General features: G+C 39.0%; 1 protein-coding gene across 3 annotated transcripts in view; it reads left to right on the forward strand.

The window, feature by feature from the left end:
* The window catches only part of igf2bp2a (insulin-like growth factor 2 mRNA binding protein 2a), a 66,141-nt gene extending 40,867 nt beyond the window's left edge, over nucleotides 1-25,274 (forward strand). Inside the window, exons 4-16 of one of the 3 annotated variants that reach the window (XM_007570302.2) lie at nucleotides 2,302-2,353; nucleotides 5,798-5,861; nucleotides 8,194-8,484; nucleotides 8,632-8,766; nucleotides 13,384-13,506; nucleotides 16,083-16,218; nucleotides 18,143-18,289; nucleotides 18,714-18,782; nucleotides 20,763-20,885; nucleotides 21,279-21,353; nucleotides 21,513-21,644; nucleotides 21,952-22,065; nucleotides 23,061-25,274. In XM_007570302.2, the coding sequence (XP_007570364.1) occupies nucleotides 2,302-2,353; nucleotides 5,798-5,861; nucleotides 8,194-8,484; nucleotides 8,632-8,766; nucleotides 13,384-13,506; nucleotides 16,083-16,218; nucleotides 18,143-18,289; nucleotides 18,714-18,782; nucleotides 20,763-20,885; nucleotides 21,279-21,353; nucleotides 21,513-21,644; nucleotides 21,952-22,065; nucleotides 23,061-23,159 (1,560 nt within the window). In that variant the 3' untranslated portion in view covers nucleotides 23,160-25,274. Of the gene's footprint in view, nucleotides 1-2,301; nucleotides 2,354-5,797; nucleotides 5,862-7,247; nucleotides 7,409-8,193; nucleotides 8,485-8,631; nucleotides 8,767-13,383; nucleotides 13,507-16,082; nucleotides 16,219-18,142; nucleotides 18,290-18,713; nucleotides 18,783-20,762; nucleotides 20,886-21,278; nucleotides 21,354-21,512; nucleotides 21,645-21,951; nucleotides 22,066-23,060 lie in introns of those variants that run through there. The other 2 variants (XM_016680830.1, XM_016680831.1) reach the window with 2 other exon arrangements.
* The last annotated feature ends 282 nt before the right edge of the window (nucleotides 25,275-25,556 follow it).

Below are 25,556 nucleotides of genomic sequence, written 5' to 3' on the forward strand. Positions count from 1 at the left end.
AAACAAACATGAACCTTTGTTTCTTTTTCTGCAAGCACTTAATTTAAAACACATTTTAAGAGGGTTCAGCATGTTTGAGAATTTTCTAAAATAATTTTAAAAATTATTTTTTTGAATTGTCTACATTATGCTTGCATCCCATACTTATATACTTTACTTACTTAAATATATAATAGTCATAATTGGTGGAAAAATAAATAATTATTACAAAAAGTACAAAAAGTAATGGGCTCACTGTAACTCATTGTAAATTATGCACATTCCAGCTCAATATTTATGCAAAATACACAACAGGGGCCATGTTTCCTTTTTGTAGACTTTTACTCTTTCGCTTTCTCTGGTTTCATTTTAAATATTTTAAATAGCGTGATAAAGAAATAAATGAAAACTACCATCGATAAGTCATTCTATTAACAAGTACACAGTTTTGAAACTCTAAAGTGCCACTCACCAAATCAGCCTATCAATCTAAGAATCCACAAGTTTCATTAACCTGCTGAACGTTCGGTGCATCCTTATTTGACAAAAGACGCTTGACCCAATCCAGTCTTTTTAAAGCAAAGGAAAACAATCTTCTGCAAAAGTCGACCACCAAATAGAAACATGTCGAAATGGTATTTGGGGATACACACATGAGAGCATGACTGTAACGACCTTCCTCATTAGAACAAGGCTGCACTGCATGTCTTTATGGTGAAAGGTATAGTTCCTGTGGAAACCATGCAAGTTTTTAAAGCCAATTAGTATTCTACAAAAAGTTATAAACTAATTTCCCCAAACGATGTTTGCAAAATTGGTCAAAAATTGTTTCACACACATTGGTGTGTTTTTTTTCCCCCCCTGTTTTTTTATTAGAAAATGGGTGCATGTTTAACTTTGAACAGCAGAGTAAATCAACACGGTGTTAGTACTGATTAAATGATTGCGTTAATTATAAAAAAATCAGTCACAACACAAAAATACATTAGTGTAGAAAAGCATTCATATGTAAATTACATGAAAACAACTTTCCAGAGGGTTCACAACTCCAATATCGAGGGAAACTAATGAGGGAAAATCAGGAAGAGTGCTTGTAAGGGCCTTACAACGTACTCGCTAAAGTTTCTCTACATCAATAATGTATTTGTCCTTCCAGTGGAGGGAAACTTTAATTTTTTCCCGCATTCAATGAAATTTTGTTAATTAAAAATGAACTATGCACTTTCCGTTCCCGCTTTTACTTGCTTGAAGAAATGATTTCCATTCATTATTTAGTAAAGAGTTCGGGCAACTCAAGTCAAGGTGAACAAACATGCCGAGGTATAAAAATGTCAGAATGATGCATTATTCTATGAATGATTTCACTTCAGGTTGTATTGCTGTTGAAACAATATCATGGCAGCATCTGTGATGGACCTCAACGACCTCTGGCAGTGTTAACTTAGAGCTGCGGTTTTAAACATGTCTTACAATAAATTGTAAAACATTTTTGTCAACACGCAAGTTTGTTTCCAATTTAAATATAAGAGTCCTTACAGTTAATTACATAAAAAGCTCACACAGAATTTATTTCAGTTGTTTTTTACACAAGTAGAAGCAGTACAGTCATCCTTCATAGATGAGACGTGATTTAGTTAAACAATAACTTTTTAGGTTAAAAGTTATGTCAAAGGTCTGGATTTGGTTAGAATTTGCTTCATAAAATGTTAGAAATTGTTCTCTTTATGGATCAAAATATTGCTCATCATTATACTGATGTTTTTTTTGTGTCTTGTAAAAATGTGCTTTTGTCTATGACAAAACGTGAGGTGATGTCTGGCACGCGTCGCCCCCAAGAGAGGCAGGAATCACTCCGGCAACCAACCTGAAAAATTCAATCTGGATTATTACTTACTGTTTAGAAGCATACCTTAATGCACAACTATCTTCTAGAATTAACCCAATGATGACAAAAATAAAAGCTCATGTACTTTCTGCAAAAATATTAGCTTCTTTCTTTACTTTTTTTCTTATTTGTTCAGACATTTTTTAAAAAGTAACTTTGCTTTTTTATTGTTTAATTATCAACTGTTTTGCAGACTCCTAATACAATTTAAGATGTAAAGCTGATGTATCTGATGTCTAATTCATCAACAAAACTTTACTCTAACCCAGGATGCTGTGCTCTAATTAGTGGGAAGGGAACCATTATACTATCTTTAAGAATTTACTCTATCATTTTCTTTTGGACGTTGTCGTTTAAAAATTGCCCCCGAAAAACTCTGTTCTTGTCCTGCTCTGTGTATTTATGCCTCTGACATGAACTCTGCTCTCTCCCCTCAGGTTTTGGATGGCCTTCTTGCTCAGTATGGTACTGTAGAGAACGTGGAGCAAGGTACAGAACCCAACTCCTTGATCATCACGCGTTTTGTATTCATCCTTCATCCTTCTCCAACTGTTTGATACATGTGTGTCTTTTTAGTGACACACGCAAAAACACCCAGACCCCCCAGTGAGTCACGACCCCCCTGCATGACTCTGCTTCCTCATTATCATCACCGCACACATCCATTATCTAAACATAACCTATTTCTGTATATGATTCAGTCTTTATCATCTTGTCTGTCTCTGTGCGTTAATGTTTGGGCCACAGACAGGATGAGGCTCTAAATAAGAAAAATCTGCCACCCCTGGGCCTGTTAGCGTATGGATTGAAGTGGGCAGACATGGAGGAGATCCAGGAATAATGCGCCTGTGTGTTTGAGTTTTGCATCTCTTTTGGGATGCAGCATTGTGGTAACGGGGGGGAAGGCACAGCAGGCGCCTGTGGTGAAGTTTCTGAATTCGCTCATGGTGTATGTGTGTGTGTGTGTGTGTGTGTGTGTGTGTGTGTGTGTGTGTGTGTGTGTGTGGATGATTTTGCTGTCTTGTACATGAGCAGGCATGCAGTGGGGGGGCAAATAGACACCTAAAAATCCAAGCTTGAGAAAAAGAAAAATTCTTGGCACACACTTACTCACTGACGGATTCTCTGTGTGCTAAAACAGCCAGGATGAGCTACCTCCCACTGTTGTGATGACAGGTGCTGAACGAGAACCCCGCAGAGAAATTATTTTACGCCTAAAGTTTTTAAAACAGTTTGCTTCATTCTCTACCAAACAACCACCAGGGAATTTCCTCCCCCAGTTGTCTCTTCAAACATCACCGGTTACTCTGAATTACCAACAGAGCCACCTCGTCGTCTCATTGTTCCGGCTTTCCCGCCTTATGTCACTGCTCCCTGCTTCACTTCCTGCACTCTGGTTACCATTTGTTTTTTGTTTTTTTTTAGAGCAGTCCCATATATGTGTGTAGTGGCGGGACAGAGCTGGCTGTGGGGGCGAGCACAGTGCCAGACTCTGTCCATGTATCCTCTCTCTGCCAGCCAGGCACCATCACTGGATTTAACCCTTCCCGGCTCAACTTTGACTGACTCGCAATGTTTTTGGCCGTTAATTGATGTGAGCTCTCTACTCTCAGCGTTTTATGTAAGCTTTAGAAATTGGCCTTACAATTACGGAGATTTGAAGAGATCATTTTAACATTGAGGGGATTTGTCAGCGTGACCTGGTAGCTCTTGTGTGTTGTGTTTGCTAATCAGAGTAACGTTGGTTATTTGAGTTTCCGACTGGGTTGGCACTGGGCTGGATGGATAAGGGCCAGGATTTATCACCAGCTGTCAAATGTTACAAAAGACTGAATGATAAGTGCACGACATAAAAGAATACCAAACATAAATCTCAAAGAAAAAAAAAATGTGATTGCTTTTGGAGTACAAACATCTGGACTCTCTTTTAATCTTTTAATCGGATCCAGATCAATAATTCTTTAGACTTTTCGAAGGTTTAAACTTTTTATTTGGTACTTGACAGCTTTAGTCGAGTATTGCAATTTATTTTATTGACATCGTTACATCTGGGTCAAGGATTAAAAGCCTCCTAAATTCAGGTGATAAACAAGTGTCGTATTGACACACAGCTGACAACGTTTCAAGAACCGAGTTCAAGCAGTATGTTTGGCATTCTTTTACCAGCAGCCATCGAAAGAGACACCATACAGTAAGTTGTGACTCGTTTAGTCAATTCTGAAAAATACCAAAGATAACACAATTTCCCACATAGTCAAATTACATTCTTGGATCATAAATCAGGAGAGTTCAAGCTGAAAACATGGCAAACTGCACAATATCTACCAAATGATGACGTGTTTTGCACATACTGCGCCATGTTTTTGCTGAATTTTGTTTCAAACACACAACTTTCAGATGTATCAGCCGCCACAGTTTTTGACATTTCTGGTAAATCCTATAGATTTTGTTTTTCTTCCCTTAATCACATCCTTTAGAGTTAAGTGGAACAAACTAAACTGGATTTGAGTTTGTGAGAAGCCTCAGGTGCTTTATGTCACAAGCTGGAATTAATCGATAAGATTAAAATAAGTTCACGCCATGAAGGACTTGCGAAATCCTGCATCATTAGGTTTATTCAACTATTGTGTTGCTCAACTTCGTCTTTCCAGATTTGCCAAAGAAATGCTGGACGGCATTGCTCACCGTGATTCATTAACATAACTCATAGATGCACAATGCAGAGTAATGATTTCATGGTTTACTGGAAACATTTCTGACTTGATCCATGGAAGTTAACAAGTAGGTTTGAAGTTCCTGTGTTTTCTTGTGTTTCTCTTTTTGATGAGTGGTAATTTTAAATATGGGACATATTTATACTCTAACAAAATAGTAAGACCATGATTAGTATTTAAAAGATCCTAGACTCTAATCATTGTAAAACTTTTGTGTAAATTGAAAAATGGTTTTAGTCACACTTATGTTATGGAAACTCTTAGATACGAATCTATGACATTAGTGACTTAAAGCACATTTTTTGTCAAGCGAGGTTGTAGTGCTCATTTAGTGAAAATAGTTTTTTCCTCTAAACTGTTTTATTGTTCCTCCATTTTCCTAATTTGTAAGTGAAAGCTGCACTATATGTTTGTTTTATCAGCTGCAAGAACGCCACAAAAAATGAAAATGCAACAAAAGTCCAAAGATTAAAAACAAAATACTTCAGTAAATCTGGAGAGTAGCCCCGAAACCTCTTTACAGCCTTGTCTGTTTGGAAACAGGAACAGAAACGTATTTGAACAAAGCCTTTGGGCAGAGCTGTGCTTTACATTGTTGGACGTTCAAAATAACTGAGACAATCACATTTTTCTCCTGCGCACACTGTGCTTTAGCTTTAGGTTCAGCTTTTCTTCCTTTAAAACTGAGTTAAATAATCAGCTCATCATCCAAACTGATCACCTGATTAAGCTGATTGTGTTTGTCGCTGTTTGTAATGGATTCTGTAATTAACTTCTTTCTCTGAATCAGACCTTGTGTGATCTCTGCGGATTCACACACTCCGCTCTGCTCCGTCTTCGCAGAACAACCCTTGACCACCTATCTAGTCAAGGTGTGTCTCTGTTGTGTGCTTCATCTTCGTTAATTGGCGATTATCTGCCGTGTTCGGGCGGTTATGTCGGACTCAGATCCGTTTTTGTGAAAGTGACAGCGAGGCCTTTGTGTTAAGCAGCTCCGTTTTGTAGAGGAAGCAGCAGGGTTTGGAGAGAAGCCAGCGTGCTGATGGCTGTAATGGATTCACACAGACAAGCAGCTTTCTGGGTCGCCACGGGAACATGGACGCGTGTCCGACTCACCTACAGAAAACAACAAAGACCTGATATGTGCATGTGTACTCCATTGTTTGCTGTATCTCATGTTTTTCTCTGTCTCTCTCTCTCTTCTTGTCTTATCCCACAGTGAACACTGACACAGAAACAGCAGTGGTGAATGTTACATACGCAACCAAGGAAGAAGCTAAAGTGTAAGCAGCACAAATAATGTTACTTATGAGTAACACTCACGTACAGATGACAAACTGCAAATTTGAGCACTGCAGTTCATTGATTCTTTGCTTGACAAACTGTACATTGTAAGAGCAAGGCCAGCATATTTAGAGGAACATGCATATAAATGTAAACACATTTAAACGGGAAGTTGCAACATCATGCAGAATATGTTTTTAGTACATTTAACTGTCTTATGTACTGGTTTTTGTTTTAACTGAGGACATGGTGAAGGATCACAGGTTACAGGACTTTTTATACCAACTAAAAAAAAACAACCGACTTGCAAGGGTGAAAGTTTGAAGGAACAAACATTGCAATAATGTTGGTCCAGAACAGGAGATTATTTCTGAATTTGGACTAAATATAAAGAAATACAATTAAAATGCTTATAATTTGGATGGTGTAGACCCTATTTGTTTTTTTTTTGTTTTGTTTTTTTACCTATTCAGAAACATTCATTAGTTCCATGCTCAGTGCTGTTTTGCATTCATTCTCATAATGTATAGTAACAAATAAAGTAAAAAAAAAAAAAAAAACAAGAAAGAAAGAAAAAGTCAGCTCATAGCTGCCATGCAGCTTCTCTTTTTCGTTGGCTGTGGGGAACATGCATTTGCAGACGGGTCAGTAGTCAGCTCACCCAACACGACTCCATGCAGATCTGCCTCAAGAAATTCAAACATGCTTGTTGACTGTACGGTCAAACTGGGTCGATTCCCTCGCACACCTGCAGACTCCAGGGTTCACCTCATATCACACTAGCAGTTTTTCATGCCAATTGGGCAAAAAGCTTTATTCATTCACTATTTAGTCTTCTTTACACTCGAGCTACGCAGATAACCAGATAACGAAGGAGCTAAATGTTCCTCTGAAATCTGTAAAAATTATTCATATCTGTCATCCATTCAATGTGGCTACGTTATTTTTGTCTTCTTTTATACAGAGTGATGTAATTGCAATGCTTGATTGACCTTACAATATTTTGCAGAGTCGCTTTAAAAATGTACCCACATATATTTAAATATATGAGGGTTTAAGCTGCTGTCATGTTTTACCAGTAGGTTGTACCTCGGACTCACAATCAAATCTGAAGTAATGGAAATCCTAATGTTGAATCTTTGGGTCCATTACATACTGAGAACAAGATTTTTTAAGCTGTTTCTTTGTCCAATATCAATCAAAATTCATTGACTCTGAAGAACACACTGTGATTAGATGTAATTGCTGTTTGTTTTGTTTTAAATTAATGCATCATCATCCAGAATCTGCACAGAAACACAGAATGTTTTTTTTCCATGTAATGGGAAGAATTTGTGCTTTAAAAATACCCATAGCGATGGAGTCATGGCTTTTAAAACACACAATTTTCTCTCAGTCATCCATATCGCTGTAGCTCATATTTTTCAGAAACCTGACTTTCTGAAATCAAGCGCCAGACTGAACACATTTTTTTGTTGGTAGAGCAATATATTCCAGAGGACAACTTTGGAAGGTTTTTTTTTTTTCTTTTTGGTGATCTATCGCTGTAAGTGTTGTGAGAAATTAGAGCCTGGATATGTGTGACTTTTATGTTTTTCTCCATCTTTGCTGAATAGATTCTGGCAAATGTCACTCTGATTTCAAAGCTTGGTCAGATTTGGAGGTAAAAATTAATTTAAATTGGCGAAATACTTTTTTTCATCTTGTCATGAAATCTTGAGAACAATTTATGTTCTATAGAAATTCATAATCTTTAGGTAATCCAAAAAATTTGAAAGAAAGAATATCTTGGGAATATTTAATGTGATTTTTTTATTTTTATTTTGATGAGTACAATTTCTCTTCAAAAACACATTTTAAAAATAGAAATATTACATAACCTCTATGGTGTGGTTCACACACTCATAAGAAAGATTTCTGACTTCACAGTTATCTGCCAGACAGACGCTGACAAACACCTTAAGGAGTGTAAGCCACACAAAGTTATTGTAACGAAGCTGAATGTTAAGAGGCTTTCCAGGACGTTGATGGAAAGTTTAGTGAAAGAAAAAAGTGTACAAGTGATACCCAAGGCGTAAAATTTGGATAGAATCAGTGCGTGGGGTGGGCGTGCCAGGCATAGTAGAAACTATGGACTTAATTACAGCTTCCCCCTGCCACTGTGTCCTTGGGTAAGGCACTGCAGTCCAAGTTGCCTTCAAATTCGACTTGTGTATTAAAGTGTATGTGCTTGGGTAAATGAGAATGTAAAAGTTCTTTTAGTGATAGATAGGACCATTCAAAGTTCAACATTTCCTCTCTGTTTCTGCCTCCCTCTCTTCCCCCCCTCAGAGCAATCGAGAAGCTGACAGGACACCAGTTTGACGACTACTCCCTAAACGTGTCGTACATCATGGACATGGATGGCGCTTCGCCCGTCCAGGCTCCCCGAGCGCGGCGTGGGGGCCGGTCCTCCCGGGACCAAGGCACCCCCCAGCCCGGTCCGTCAGGAGGCTTCGGTTCACCCCGTCTCAGACAGCCGGACTTCCCGCTGCGGATGCTTGTGCCGACTCAGTTTGTGGGAGCAATCATCGGGAAAGAAGGCCTGACCATCAAGAACGTCACCAAACAGACACAGTCCAAGTATGCGTTTTAACTCGGTTAAAAAGTTTCTGCTGTCAAGTTGGTTTTATTGTCCATTATCCCCCCAAAACAGAGAGCATAATCAATTTATCCAAGTCAAATTATCATAGATTTGTGAGGCATCTGATTTCCGCATCCGTCCTTCAGGGTGGACATCCACCGGAAGGAAAATGCAGGCGCAGCAGAAAAACCCATCACCATCCATTCAACACCCGAGGGATGCTCGTCCGCCTGCCGGATGATCCTGGACATCATGCAGAAGGAGGCCAACGAGACCAAGACGTAAGCCCGCATGCAGCTCCCACAAACAAACACGCGTACCGCTGGCCGTAAATATACAACCCCACGTGGAGATTAACTGTCATGTCTTCAGGGCTATAATCTCATCCTTTAACCCTGCATGCACACTTTTAAATCTCACTGTGCACTCCTTTCAGCCTGGACCACTAACACAGTAAACACGGATGCTTACCCAGGCAGGCACGTGATCGCAGCTTAGCGTCTAAGAGTCCAGGCCGGGAGATCTAATTGGGTTTGACACTTTTAACGAGACTCCGCACCTTTTTTATGGCTCTTTGAGCTTCTTCGTGGCGTAAACAGCAACCTTTATTCTGTTGTCCATTTGTTTTGATTTGTGAGCGTGCGTGTGAATGCAAAACAGTCACAAAGCCATTTTTTTTAACACAGGGAATTGCGTTTACATTTATTAAATTTTTTTTTTTATGTATCAAGAGCTTTCTTGTGCTGGTTTTTGATCAAGCCTTGTTTCTGGTTCGGTGAGAGAATTCACATGCTTCTCACTGAAATAGAAACTATTACTAGTTGTTTGATGTGTAGAGCTTGTCCTGGTGGACGAAGACATAAGGAAAAGGCAAATTTAGATCAGGGAGTTGAAGTAATACTGTGATATTTGCTAAAACGACCAGAGAGGTAGAATCTGCAGAAAATACACATATTTATCTTAATCATTCTGTGGACTGATTTTGATCACCGGTCTAAATGTCGTAATATTCCTTAATGTTCAGAAGTCCAAGTGTTCCCAAACTGACTTTATTTTATTCATGATTTCAGCACCTGAAAAGCATCAAACTATAGTTCAGAGATTCAATGCTACCCAATAGGTAATTATTATTCATTCTGATTAATAACATCTAAATTATGAGTTGAACATAATCCATAAACCAGATGTACAAAGATTCATTCTGTTTATGTTGTTAGCCAAAGTCACCACAAAGTGCTTGTGCTGCAACCCCGTTTCCATAGAAACAGCCAAATGGAAAGAATTTGACGTTGTTTAATGAGGGGTAAAAATGGCCCACTCTGCGGCTCTAAGCATAATTGGGCATCTTTTTTTTTTTTTTCTTTTTTTTTTCATGTCCCCAAATTTTTGAAGCTAATCAAATTTACATTGCAAATTCGTTTACGGTGCTTATTTATCATCCAATCAATAACACAAATGGACAAAATTTAATTTTCTTCATTTTGTGATTTAACACACCTATCATCTGGTCTCCATGGCAACAACTAAATGGTAATTAAATTGTTTCAGGGTGGGAAAATAACCTGCCCTGCAGTTCTGACCACACGCCTCCTTTGAAAATTACTGAAATATTACACAGTTGGAGAGATGTAAAGAAGAATTTTATTAGGAAAGTCATAAAGAGAGATGAGAGATACAGAAAGTTTAAATACACAATGACAGTAGAGGAAAACACATTCAAAACTAGCATCAGCCCATCCAAAGGCCGAATTTTATGTCTCTTATATTTATTTTTTATCTTAATATAAATTATTAAAATAATTATTACCTATTACATTTATTTATTTTAACTTTAAAACTTTACGCTCATTTCTGTATTAAATCATATTATATTTTTAGCTCTAATAACCTTCTTAGTTTCTTTTAAATTAAACTTGTTAAACCACTAAAATTCCTTTATTGTATAGTTTTGTAGAATGTCCTTAATAAGCCAACTCAGCCACGTTTATTTTCTCAGTCTTCTAATTTAAATAGTTGTTTAATCTGCAACCTGATTCCCATGACAACAGCCAAACATCAATATGACACGTGGAAAGGATCAAGTTACAAAAAAATCTAAATAAATATACAAACTTTGGAAAGTAACACTTTGGAGAGTCATATTACTTCCCTACCAAATGTGTAAAAATGTACGGTGGTACAAAATGGTGACCCTTGCCCAAAAGAGTTGTATTTTATTTAATTTATTTATACATTTTTTATTAATTTATGCATTGTGTTTCATTGTTGTTAACATTTATCTAACTGCAGCTGTCCTCTAATTTAAAGACATAACAGTGATGTCACAATTTCTTAAAATATGCAAGTTGTATTTGACATGCAGAAAAAAAAAAGGATTTTACAATCTGCACACATTTCTGAATGTTGTAATAGAAAAGAAAAAACAGTGTTCATTAAGTCTGGGTATTGTTGCTGTAAGTTTTTCTTTCTGTTGTTTATTATTACTATACTCAAAGTGAAAGCAAAGGAGTTTCACTGCTTCAGTTGGTGTAATCTACCTCAATCAGTCAAGCTCTAATCCTGCCTTCAAAAGTTACAATGACGCCCACACCTCTGAGATAAGTCAACAAAGGGACAGCGAGTGCCTTGCCTGGGTGCCACACCTGCAGGAATAAAACCGGTCGCCCCTGCCTCTCTCCGCCCTGTGATTTCACTCAGCCTTACCACACTGAAACTCAAACCACAAAACCCACACATCTGCCATTCCCTCTCACTTCACCCCCAACTAACGTCACCCTGCAGCATAGATCTGTATTTGCAGATCGCAGCCCCCCCGCCCGGCTCTGAAGACACGCCACGTCTGAGAATCAGGCCCCGATGAAACCCCCAGCATCTGGCCACCCTCCACCACACCCCTGATTCACATTTACACCCTGTAATTGGCACACAAAGCAGAAATGCATATAATGCAGAAGTTGCACTCCTCCTTTTCCTGTAAATGATCATACATGCCATCTGCTCCCGTCAGAGGCAGATGTGGTGAACTCATACTTCGTTTGAAACTTTAAAAGCAATGGCTTTTTTTTTTTTTTGCAGTTAATATTTTGTCAGCACTAACAGAGCACAGGAAGCTTTTTATTGTCTAATTGTAGATATATTATCTGCATGTTTGCAGAAGAAAATATTTTGTCAGCACTAACAGAGCACAGGAAGTTTTTTATTGTATAATTGTAGATATATTATCTGCATATTTGCAGAAGAAAATATTTGTTTGGCTTTATATATAAAATTGTCCAAGCAAAATTGTGCATTTTTCTCATCCTGCATCTTTACTCCACAATAGCTGAATGTTATTTCAAAAATAATAATTATCTGTACTAAACACAACAGAAAAAGTGACTCACCTTCCATTGCTTTCAAATTACATGAAAAAAAAAATCCTCCAGAAAAACATGAATCATCTGATTCAAAGTATTATTTTTCTATCTATTTTCTATCCTAACGTTTTTTTTTTCTGGTCTGCAATTTGGTTTGGGTTACCCCAAATTACCTCCAATGTTAGGTTTGTTTCTTTGGACTCATGCTGGAAACTTATTACGAAGAAGTACATAAACTAACTGAGTTCTGCTGTTGTGGTAAAAAAAATAGTAGGGAATGTTTTATTGGAAAGAATGCAAGAACTGTGGTTCTTCATATCAAATCAAATTGCTTTGTTGTTTTTAATCCCCTAAAACAACAAGCCTTTTCAGACGAAACAACTTCTTGTTGTCGGAGGGATTTTCTCAGTTGCACTTTCTTGTTTATTTTGAACTTTTGAGCACAAAGGAATTCTTATTGAAATCAAATAGAATCAAAAACCAATTCCAGGAAATCTTTCAGCTTCCTTTCCACAGCACACCCGATGTAATGTGAAGACATTTAATGGACAATATTTACTAAATAGGCTGTGTTTGTTTTTTTGATAAGGTAAGACTCTTTACTCCTCCTGCCTACAGACCAGGTGTCCAAAGGGAAGCCTAGGGGTAATTTATTGTACCTCAGGATGGTTTCATGCAGCCCTGATTGGCTGATCAACTATAGTAAATTGGACAACAGACGTTACTCCAAATTACTTGTAATGTTGGATAAATACAGCAAGAATTTGTTTTTGGCATTAAATGGTTTCACAAACATCCGAGGCTTTTTTTTTTTCAGATAGACATTGAATTACAGTTCTATAAGCGAGAAAAATCTAAATATTTAATTCAAATATTGTGCATTTATTTTATTGTTGAGCAGCTAAAATGAAACCAAAAAATGCACTCGTAATTAAAAAAAAAACAATTATCTTTTTAAAGTAAAATGTAAACTTGACATGTTCAGCTTTTTAATTTCAAAAACTGCTTAAACACACTGAAATTTTTTTTTGTCTTTATTCCTTATTTCCTTTAATATTATTTAGAAAACAAGATCCCTACGCAAGAGTAGAAGTAAATAAATTGTAGTACAGTTTGCTTCTTGCTCTGGAGAAACTCTTAATTGCATCTAAAGCATGCTCATGTGGCCTCAAAACCTGTCATTTAAACACTTAAAAAATTCAGGCAAAGGAAGCTGGATAGCAGCTCAAAAATATTTTTAACCAGATTTCAACCTTCCAACAGAGGTTGCCGTCCTGTAAATGCTGCACCAACTAAATCACTGGACAACTACAGGAATCTATATGGGCTACATCTGATCTGCTTCTTATGAATGTCTCTGGAAACATAAAGAGATCAATCATTTAGCTGATCTATCAGAAGAAGTCCTGTGCTTACAGCAGCGTTTGCTCCGAGGCAGCTGCCCACATTCCACAACATTCCTCACACCCTCGCCGAGGTGTCAGCGACACTCAGTGGAGCCAGTCATCGCAACTAACCTTTTGTGTGTTTGTGCGTCGGCAGGACAGAGGAGATCCCTCTGAAAATCCTTGCCCACAACAGCCTGGTGGGCCGACTGATTGGGAAGGAGGGCCGCAACCTGAAGAAGATCGAGGAGGAGACAGGGACCAAGATAACCATCTCCTCGTAAGTCGGGCGCTCAATCATTTACATGTCGCCACAGGCTGATGAGTAATTTAAACGACGCCTCTCGGATTGATTGAAAAAGTTTATGACTCGAGAAGAAAAAAAAAATCTTATGAATGTAAGGCAGAAATTTAAAGAAGACCGACTTTAAATGCAGAATCTCTTTCAGCTGTGGATGGCAGGACGGGTCAGGTATATTTAATGCTACGATGCTCAGTAATATGGAGGATGCAAATGAAAGGAATACATTGTAGAAATCTTTGTGGAAACTACATCAATGAAATTCCCTAACTTTTCCAGACTGCACTGCAGCATTGTGATCACTTTCTCTGACCCACTCTCTACTTTTTCCAAACAAATAAATGAAAAAGAAAATATATATGGAAAGTTAGAAGTAACGTTTAAATTCTTCTCCACCCTAATTTCACTTGTGTCCGGTTCTGTCCGACTCATCCCGTGTGCCACAGTCTGCTGGGGAGATAAACGTCTCTTCATTCAGACTCACCCAGGAGCAATAAAGGAACCGAATGAGCATCCTAAAGTCGTATATCGCTGCCGCATCTGCAAACACAGTTGAAACGCTTTGCCCGAGTTGACGCCGTTCAGGTGGAAAGTGCCAAATCATTTCCGTGTTCTCACAGTTTTAAAGCCACGCAAGACCTTTAAACCTCAGCAATCTGCGGCACTGACCCATGTACATTTCTGCTCCCAGGGGACATGCAAACACATCCAGGCGCACGAAGATCAGCTTACTCATTCTTTGTGTCAGTGGCATCGCGCTGAATATTTTCTTCAGTAAAGTTGGTGGTAAAATACAGAACATTTTGAGCGTCCAGTCCAGCCTGACATGAGGCTCCCTCTGTAGGAGCAGGAATTGTGTCCTGCTGAGCTTAGCCACAACCACATTGCGTATAGATAGACTTGATGCTGCTTTAACCAACTGGGAAACAGGATTTTCTGTTTCATGGAGCCACACCCTCCTTCCTGAATGTTTCTTTTTTTTTCCTTTGTCTATGTTGTTCCACCTAACTGAGCAGTTAAAAGTGAAAATGTGTAGAGTTGATTACGGCTCCCTTTCCCCAGGATATGAGTGAGGAGGTGATTACACTCCATTTGACTGAGTGCGCTCAACCTGCTCTGAGAAACAGATGGAGATCCTTTTGGGCAAACTGGTGATTCTGTGAAGCATCCTCTGTTTTTGTAAAGGAAAATGGACTGAAAAGTGTAAACTGCTGTATAAAACTCAGGCGAATCGTTTTATGGAGCCGTAACTTTGATGAGTACTTTGATTTTCCAAGAACCTGTCTAAAAAGTGATATTCTATTAAGCGTGCAGTCGCTGGAAAGGTAAGAGTGAGAAAGGGAGGATTGATTTTGTTGGATGTGCGATGGTTTTCTTCACTCTAAGTTTTTTTATTATGAGCATTTTGTCTATATTAGCTGTAAAAAGCAGAAACCGTTTGCTACTTTCCAAGCGCTGCAGCTTTTGGTCGGATGGATGATCTTTGTTTCTCCTTCTTGTGCGCGTCGCCGTGCTGCCGTTCCCAGGCTGACCTTGCCTCACTCGTTGTTTTAAGACTCATTTCACACAATGTTTCACAGAAAGCTTGTTTTACTCATCCTGCAGAGGCCTCGGCCTGAGAAGAGAGCTGGAAAATGTCTTCCCGACTTGTCTCCCGAGAGGCTTTGAAAACAAAAAGGGGGAAAAAAAAACCCTCCGTTATGTCAGCAGGACTATCTTAGTTATGGCTAGTGGACTGCAAATTGCGTATGTGTGATCTTAAACTTGTAAACAGAAATTGTGCCAACATCCAGATGCAAACAGGTCTGGGAAGAATCCTGGCAAAGGATTTAACTTTGTCTTGCTTTGATAGCATTCAACCACGAACCTCAATGTATTTTGTTGATAATTTTGGTTTTATCTCAACCCAAAAACAGCGGCTAGTTGTGAACTGAAAGTAAACATTTAAGAAAATAAAAATCTGAAAAGTATACAGTGGAACATTTTTTTGCCCGTTATTCCTTGAACTGTAATTTAAATTCATTTGTAATGAGATTAAATGACACACAGGCTAACTCTACTTACTAATTAGTAAACTTCTGCAGGCAATTGAGTGCACTCATGCATTAGAGTAAATGCGCCTGTATACAAATGCACACCACACTTTTCAGATCTGTATCTGTGAAAAACATTGAAGCCTTTTATCCCTTTTATCCCACTTCACAATCATGTACAACTTTGTGTTGGTCCGTCTCAGAAAATCCCAATAAAATACACTGAGGTTTGTGGTTTTCTCGCTATAAGAAGCAAAAGGCACAAATACTTTTGCAAATCTCTGCTTTTCTGCCGGGGTGTCAATATTATGCAAGCCGATGTAAAAACACCAACACCCAAATACATATCACAGCTAAACTGTTGTTTGGATGCATTTAAATTGAACTTTAAAAATAAACATGTTTAAATATCTGAGTTTGAGTAAAAAAAATAAATAAATAAATAAAAATATGCAGAAAGAAACTGAATCTGAGTGATCCTACATTTCCTCTTGTGATTTGTGTGTGCGCTCCGTGTTTCAGGTTACAAGACTTAACCATTTACAACCCTGAGAGGACCATCACGGTGAAGGGAAGCTTGGAGGCTTGTTGTAAAGCCGAGGTGGAGATCATGAAGAAGCTGAGGGAAGCCTACGAGAACGATATCGCTGCTATAAATGTAAGCCCTCTGCGCTGTTTCTGTGCCGTTCATGTGATGATTATGACCGTCAGGTGACTCACACAGACTGACAGGTGAGCGGCGGAGAGGACTCGGGGGTTTGGGGGGGGGGGGGAGGTTTGACCGCAGGACCATATTAGCTTCCCCCGTAGTGTGTTACCGCCAGCATTAGTAAGGCCCGCTCTGTAAACAGATAACAGTAAACGATCGCTGAATAGCTCATTAAGTGAGCTGAGTGTTTGAGTGCAGCCTGTCTCCGTGCCTCTGACTCACACTCCCTTCCCCGCTGTGTGTGTGTCTGCGTCCCTGCTGCAACACACCGCGTTTCCCAGCATCCATCTGATATCTGCGGGTCGCTCTTTCGCCCGGCTCCTCTTTCACGCCGGCCCTGTGACATCATCAGCCGCTGGGGTCAAGCCTCGGACGAAGAGGAACAGCGGGAATGTCACGCACTGCGTGATCTCTGCTGCACCGCTGATGAGCATGAAGGGAGTGGATGGACATGGCGCTCATCAAGAGCAACAGCTGAAGCTCCTGGAGATGCACACATGAGATCTGTTATAAGCTACTTTTATTAAGTGTGTCAGTTCAGCTGGTTCTCCACTGTTGTTATTGCTTTAGTATTATATTATCACCAGGAAGTATCACTCAGAGACTACATCCCTCGGGCTCGGTTTCGTTTCTGTCGCGGTGAGCTGTGAGCGGAGTGGGCCATCTAGAGGGAATCTTTCGATATTACAAAGAACATTCAGGAACGAAGGGCGACAGAGGAAACTGGAGGTTGTGTCATGACCCCGGAAACACGAGCGGCTGACTTGGCTTTGAGGGCAGAGCCATTTTCAGGATTTTTTGGGGAATCGGTTTGGAAGAGCTCGGGTGCTTATGACTGGTTCAAACAATTGTAGGCACAAATAAATCCCTCTAGTAAAGTTCAGTTGTTTCAGAAGCTTAAAAAGCTGTAGCCATGTTATGTTTTCCAAAATTTTCTAAATATATTGTAATGTCAGTAAACATTTGAATGTAAAGGAAGTAATTAAAATAATAAAATAATCTCTTTATTTATTTATTTACTAATCTGTGATATTTGGCAGATCAAAATCATTTAGGTAAGTCTGACTTAACACAGTGAAGGTTTAGTCTGATTTAATGTCAGACAGTGAGGAAAAAAAAACGTGCATTTCTTACAGTTTATGTAATCAAATCCTTATGACACGCTTCTGTGCAACAACTTTAAAAACAACAGCAACTGTTTAAGAATCAGTCTTTGGTGGGTAGTGGGTTCAAATCCCTGCTGGGGATTTTACATGTTCCCCTGTGTGTGCTTGTTTCCCTTCGGGGACTCTGGCTTCCTCATGCCAGCCTTAAACATGCTTGTTAGGTTAATTGGCCTACGAATGAGTGTGTGCATGTGTGGTTGTTTGTTTCTGTGATTCACTGGTAACCTGTGCAGAGTGTACCCTGTCTCTTGCACATTGACTGCTAGAGATAAGCACCAGCCAAGATAGATTTGATTTTTACAGCTGCTCATGTTTTGGAAATTTTAATCTCGGTCTTTTTTATTTCTTGCATCATCAACAGTTTTATCTCCAGAACACTCAGCAGTGGTATAAGATACGCGATAATTTAACTTTGTTTCTGTGGCTATGCCCATTTTTCCACCATTACATGTTCTTACAAATAAAATTCTCATTTTCACCCCAGCTTGGTAGATATCAGTAGATCGGTTATAATGGCCATTGAAACTGAGATTTTTGGAGTTGCTAGCTACTGTATGTTGGTGATGTCCTCCCAAGGCAATGATCAATTAGGCATTTCAGAGATGTAAAGTCCTTGTTAACACCTAAGACCTTCACTAAGCTTTGTCTTAAACAAGGGGAAAAAGAAGAGTTCGATTAATTAAATCCAAATCATTCTGCATTTGCAGCAACAAGCTAACTTGATCCCAGGCTTAAACCTGAACGCCCTGGGCATCTTCTCCTCTGGTCTGCCGGTGCTGCCCCCTGCTGCTGCTGCTGCTGGACCACGTGGTGCAGTGCCCCCTGTTGCACCAGCAGGATACAACCCATTCTTAGTGAGTCCTCTTCTTTTTTCTTCTCTCTAAACTGCCATTTATGCCTTAATTGCCTTTTTGGATTAGTTCTGTCTGTGTTTGCAGGACATGGGGTAAACCATGTTCTCCTTGAAGTGCTTTTAGAGACAACAGTACAGTGTTGACTCAGGTCTTCCTGCTTGATGTAGTTTGAAACGAGCAGAATTCCCCCATCTTATTTGGATATGAGTCAGTATGTGTGCGAAACAAAAGTCTCCACTCATTTCCCAGTGTAAGTGCTGTGAGACAGTGCGCGAGAATGCACAAGCGTGCTTCACGGTCAAAATGATGAGTGTGTGATTCACTGTGAGTGGGCGCCCTGAAGTCTTCCCCCCAATAATTAGCCCAGTTTGTGTTTATGTGGGTGTTTAACATGCCATCTGATGGGGCTGTTTGTCACTTCCAGAGTCACTCTTCACATCTCAGTGGCCTGTACGGGGTTCCTTCAGCAAGTGCCATGCCCCACCAGCACTCAGTACGTTCCCTCTGCTCCGCACGCCATTCACTGCCACCTCAGTCATCTCAGACTATCTCTGAAGTTTACTCACTGCTGTGTGTCAGATTACAAAACACATGTGACAGAAATACAGACGGTAAAGGGGGGAATTAAATGACCTTTCCAAAGGTTAAATATTTTCTTAGTCCTTAGCAGCTGGTTAAAAAAAAAAAGAAGAAAGTAGTAGAAACAGCCATAACAATCTTTAAGTATTTTGTTCCCATAACTGTTACATAAACATTCAATTTAATCCCATTAAACGTCAGTGGAAAAAATATTATAAGGGACCAAGTAAATGATTCCCAAGCAGCTATTAGCTGAAACTCCAGCGTATCAACGCAAGTGAACTGAAGGATAATTCCTACGAGTCTGGTAAAATGGGTTTCCTAAATATTTTTCCCTTTTTTTATGGTTATGTAACTTTCATATGCTGCTTTCAGAAATGTCTTATCCTGCCCTCCTCTTCTCTCCTTTTTGATAATTAGATACAGAATCCATGAAGAGTAAAGAGTGCCAAATAACAATATGTAAAAATAAAATTATTACATACAAAAATAATTATATTTACCTCAATTAAATGTATTGATTTCATTTTAAAAACTAGATATAATTATGATTTAACAAACTACATCATGTTTCTGTGCTCAAGCACATTATGAAATAATTTAATTGATGAGTCAACTTCTCTCAGTGGGACGAATTAGGGCTTTTATGCTTATTTTCACTGGAAATGTGAAGAAAAGTTCAATAAATTGTTGTCATTTCTGTACTACAAGCTCTGGGTGAGCAACTCTAGCTTCTATATCTCTAGTTTGGTCTGAATGATCTGTAATAATAAAAAATAATAAAATATCACACTCTGGCCTACTTCAGACAGGATCAACGTTAGCCCAGCTAACATTGAGAGAGTGCTAGCTTTGGCTAACACGCTTTCGTGAACTTATTAAAGATATTTCAGACCAAACTAGAATTATAAAGGTTGGTGTTTCTCACCCAGAGTAAACAAATAACAACGAATGATATTGATGTTATTTCTGTACTTTCCAGTAAAAGTATTGACCTCAGAGTCTTAGCAAACTTGGAAGAAGTTGCCTTGACTTACTGTTTGAACAAGCCAATCAGATGTCAGGGTCCATCTTGAAGCTGCCCTAAACCCTCCCACTCAGCTTGACACAGTTTCATGATGGGCTTCAGCACAGGAACATAAAATGATAAAATAATTACATTTTATCATGTAATTTATCATGTAATATATGTACTGATTTCATTTTAAAATGAAATCAGTACATATAATCGAGGCACATTAATTAATTAATTCTGTATTTAATAAATTATTTCTGTTTATTTCCACAGAAATAATTAAATAATTATTAAATAATTACAGTTATTTAATAAATAATTATTTGAATTATTATATAAAATTGTATAAAACTTAAACTTATTTATTGTAATTTGGCACTCTTCACTCTCCGTAGGAATCTAAACAGAAAGTTAGTAGTGAAACGCAGCCAAAGAAAAAAATTTTCTGACAGTCTTGAGGACCTTTTAGTCAACATCCTTATTTGCTTCCATTGAAGAGAGTTCTGCATATTTACAGTAAGTGATGTAAATAACAGGCCACTGCAGCTTCTCAGTAAGCATTTTGTGTAAAGGAGAGATGTTGGATCTGCTGTTTTCGCTGTTTTCCATCGCATAGTCACTAAAACACCACAAATATTTCTGGTGGGGGACTTTTCATCCTGGATTTATCCTGTGGTTTGTCAAAATTCACTTTAAAAACCTCAATGCGTGAGCAATTACCACGCTAGGCAAGGATAATCATAAGTTAATCACAGTTAATAGGAAATGTTTCATTCAGAGATTTCCAATTTTTATTTTATGTTTTTCCATTTCCTGATGAGTTGCGACAAAATTTTTGTAATTGTTCCCTGCGTTGTGGTTCTTCTTTCTTTGGTTCAGCAACAGGCTCCAGAACAGGAGGTCGTCTACCTCTTTATTCCCACTCAGGCAGTCGGGGCCCTGATAGGCAAGAAGGGCCAGCACATCAAACAACTCGCCCATTTTGCAGGAGCTTCCATCAAGGTGGGTCTTTTCGCATCACTCATTCTTTGACCCTGAGCGACAAAAAAACATTCAGAGTGGCTTTAATCATCGGTTCACGCTGGAGTCCTCAAACACAAGCTAAACATGCCATGCATTTTTAAAAAGCCAATCATTAAGCGGATGTTATTAAGTCGTAAATGATTGCCATGTGAGTCAGCAGCACTTGGCCGACCGCAGCCTGGGCGGCTTTTGTGATTAAACGGCAGATGACTTGAAAATTGGACACTTCAGATAATATAACCAGAGGCAATTCATTTATTTGAATTTTTATATTGCATTCTGTGAATTTATGTTTAATTTATTTTTGAATATTTGTCAGATGATTAGGTATTTAAGCTCTTCCTGTGAAGACGTATGAATGTTTCTCGACAGATTGCCCCAGCCGAGAGCCCAGATGTCGCTGAGAGGATGGTTATTATTACTGGAACCCCTGAGGCTCAGTTTAAGGTAAAAACACCAACTCGGTGTGATTCAATCATCAAGGAAATTTGGACCATTTTTGCATGATTGACATCCGTGACCTGTGCTATAGTAAACAGCAGTGAACCGTTGTTGTCCCCACTTTCCCCAGTCTCTCCTTGCCTCATACCCTCCTTTGTATTTCAGGCCCAAGGTCGGATATTTGGGAAGCTGAAAGAGGAGAACTTCTTCTCAGGAAAGGAGGAGGTCAAACTGGAGACGCACATCAAGGTTCCCTCGACCGCGGCTGGCAGAGTCATTGGCAAAGGTGGCAAGACGGTGAGCACACTCTTAGTTATTCAAAAGAAATTATATTTACACTATGACAAACATTTTAACTTTACATATCACATTTTGTGTGTTTCAGTCACAAGTTTATGGGGTAATAAGGACCCAACAAACATCCTGGAACCAAAGAATGGTTCCAAAAATATGTCTAAAGCCTAAAGCTAGCATGACATGTCCAGCGCATGATGAGACCTGTAAATGTTTATGACCAAGACGATGTCTGTGTTTAGTACATGAGCCTGCAGGTGAAAAATCCAATCCAGGATCTTAATCTGTGCCGATGCATGATGTGTTTCAGGTTAACGAGCTGCAGAACCTGACGAGTGCAGAGGTCATTGTACCGCGGGACCAAACTCCTGACGAGAACGACGAGGTCTTTGTGAAAATCAGCGGGCATTTCTTCGCCAGCCAGGTACACAGAAACCAATCCAGCACAGAATGAAAGATTGTTGTTTTCGGGGCATCTCTGGGTTTTCTTCCAGGTGATTTCATTTTTCTCTGGAGCCAAATTTGTTTCTCTTAAAGTTGAGAGGAGAAAAAAAGAAAGTAATTCAATCAACCAGAGCTTGAGCTTTAATGTACGGCAACAAGGAGTCAAATAAATCAAAATATATTTCAGCAATATTTTTCTCTATGTATATTTTATGGTGTTATAACTACAAACCTTAACATATTTTATCAGGATTCTATGTGATTGTGCAACAAAGAAAATGAACTAGAATAAAGAGCCACTGAAGAGTTAGCGGTAATGTTCTTTGATGCAGCAGTGCCTGAAGAGGCTTCAAGGGCTTGTACAAAAGATGCTAGAATAGGTCTTTGTTGACACAGTGTGCTCCAATGTATCAAGTTTCTATGAGTGAAATGAAATAGTTACATTTGGAGTCAATCTTTGTGTGTCTATAAAGCCTTTAGCTTGTCTCCAGGCACAAAGATTGAGCTTCCTTTTTATGAATATCAAACCTGATGCCACCTTACGTTGTAAAACTCTAAAATTAAATGTCAGAGATTTTTAGACTTTATTATTATTATTATTATTATTATTATTATTATTATTATTGTTGTTGTTGTTGTTTTATGGTGGTTTTTATGGATTGGCTTTAAGTTTTATTTAATTTTTATTTGAGGACACAATGGATGAATGTAGTCTAAGAGGTGATTCTGTTTCTTGGGCTCATATTTTCTGAAGGCTCCAACAAAGCTCATATTCTTCTAACTGTGTCTAAACTAAAATATAATTCCCATTGCTTGGTTCGTGTTTTTAAAAGAGACAAAAAAAAAAAAAGAACGTTCACTGCTCTCACACTGCTACGAGACAAGGATCCGTTTCCAGCTTCCGACGGGAATTCTGCACCTTGTTTCGCGTTTTGCACACACGTCACTCTCACCTGTTCCCTTTTCCTCCGGCAGACTGCACAGAGGAAGATCCGGGAGATCATTCAGCAGGTCAAACAGCAGGAACAGAAGCACCAGCAGGGCGCTGCCGTGTCACCGCACCACTCCAAGTGACCCAGCCAGGCGGCTCCAGTGGGCACCAGCCAATGAATGTAGCCCTCCCAAACGGACAGAGACTGACCCAGACTGAGGCCGAGGCCAAGGGGCGACGCGCGGGGCAGACCAGCAGCAGCGGCGGCGGCGGCGGCACCGGGATCAAAACCAAAGAACTTCGCTACGGGGGGAAACAAGTGAGAGCCAAAGGCTGAGGGCATTGTGTGCACTGCCAGCCCTGTGAGAGCAGACAGAGTGGGAGAAAATGGACTGATACAATAAAAGAAAAAAGAAAGACCAAAAAAAAAGAAAAAGGAAAAGAGAAGAGAGGTTTAAACAGCATAAAATTTGGTAAATAATGTCTTATGAGTAAAATAAAAAAAAAAATAAAAAAACACACACACACAGGAAATGATATGTTGCCCTGCATAACGTTATCTCTTTAGTTGGACTAACATAGGCCTAAACAGATCGAACAAATAAACCTATTAACACGAGTGCACACAAGGCATTTTGGATTGACGGTGTGAGTTAGCGGAAGAGCGAGTGGCGGAGAGAGCGGCTCCTCTTTGTGAGAATATCCTTAGCAGTATTAATGCAGAGTAGAGACATACATTGATACACACTGAGAATATGCACTGTTTTTTGTTTTGTTTTGTTTTTCTTCTTCTATCAGAATGACAGAACAACCTGGTGCAGTTTTAAATGTGTTAGCTGGTTCAGGAGATTGAGCTGAGTTGGCCATGGAGAGCGATCGACTTCATCCCGTTTTGTTTGCTGAATTTAAAACCCCTGAAAGTAAATCTGATGAATGGTTCTGAGTCTTTGTAACGAGCCTGTGTGTGTGCCAACGCAAAAGATAACGTCCCCTTCCTGGCATCCCTCACTGTCATTTCTCATGCTTTGCTCTCTTTTTATTTTTTTTCTTTAATCAATTATTTCTTTTCCGCTAATTTCTGTGTTTCATTGCTCTCATCTGGCATTGCGTTCTTAATAGGTTCCTTGTTTTTGTTGCAAAGGAACATTTTTTTTTCTTTTGTAGCCTTTTTTGAAACATTGAATTGACTGCCACTTTTTTTTTTTTTTTTTTGCTAAAGACAGGTGAAATGAGATTTAACCGTATCACCCTCGCATTCTGTGCAGCGATGTCTAAAACAGTCCGTTAATATATATATTTAAATATATATATATATATATATATTAAAAAAGGCATTGACGATCAAAGAAAAAGAAAATTTACGTCTTAAAGAAGCGGCGCACCTTAGCTAATGAGCAGGTAATCATTTGTTTTGAATGTGCACTGTCACACGCTTGGCCTTAAGGGGACGTCACAAGGGCCAACAGAAGGTGGCAGAGGGCCCGGACAGAGGGGACAGGGTTAGGGTGGGAGGGCGAAAACATGTTTAGTTTTAGAGAATAGGCATGGGCCGGTAAGTAAAATAAAAATCCTGCGGTATCGTAGTATTTAGACAGAAATTTTATATAAAAATGTATGACATAATCTTGCTATTGTTATTCATTAAAATCCACAAAGCAGCTACTAAAATACTGTAAAGTATAGTTATTATTACAGCTTTATGAAATGTTATCTACACCATACATTTAATACTATGTTGGTAAATGGAATTATGCAAAAAGACTACAATAAATAGACACTAAATTTAGTTGTAGTTTTCAAGTAAACAAGTGGGGGAGGGGAGGATGCACGGCTACTTAATCCTCTGAACAGCCAGAGAAACCTCAGGTAAAATTATTATTTTCTCTGGCATGTTATTAAAAAGACTTTAAAGAAGACTCTGTGGGTGGAGGTTCTAACTGAGTGAAGAACACTTAAAGTTAGTAAATGTCGGAATCAGTGAAGTGCTCAAAAACTAAATCAGTTGTGAAGAACTAAGGTTGTAAGAAGCGATTTGAAGAGAAACTTTTTGTCAAGATGTTCATTTTGGCTGCGAGAGAAAGCAAGACTTCTACCAGATAACAGGGTGGCTTAATAGAGCACAACACCGTTTGCAATATTTTATCCTCTTTGAGCTTTAACCTCTGTCACAGAAAATGCTGGTTTTGTAAATGCTGAAAGCCTTTTAAAAGTCTCTGAGTGGAGATAAAAGATCCATAGTCACATGGCGACTGCTGCTTCTGTGATGCCACCAAAATGTCAAGCCAATTAGTACCGGTATTTTAACATGTTATTTATAGAAATTATTAAGAAATAATAATGTATTTAATCGCACTTTTCTCAGGACCCCAATTTCTGGCAGACCCCCTAACAACAGATGCACAGACTACACCAGCAAAGACGATGCAAAAGAATGTATTGAGTGCTGCACGACTTCAAGCCTGCAGCATCGACTCTGCGCAAAACATGTTGCTATTGGGATTAAGACCAGAGCTAACAATATCTACACCAGTCCATAACAG

The sequence above is a fragment of the Poecilia formosa genome, unplaced genomic scaffold (genome assembly GCF_000485575.1).
Source record: "Poecilia formosa unplaced genomic scaffold, Poecilia_formosa-5.1.2 Scaffold257, whole genome shotgun sequence".
NCBI lineage: Eukaryota > Metazoa > Chordata > Actinopteri > Cyprinodontiformes > Poeciliidae > Poecilia > Poecilia formosa.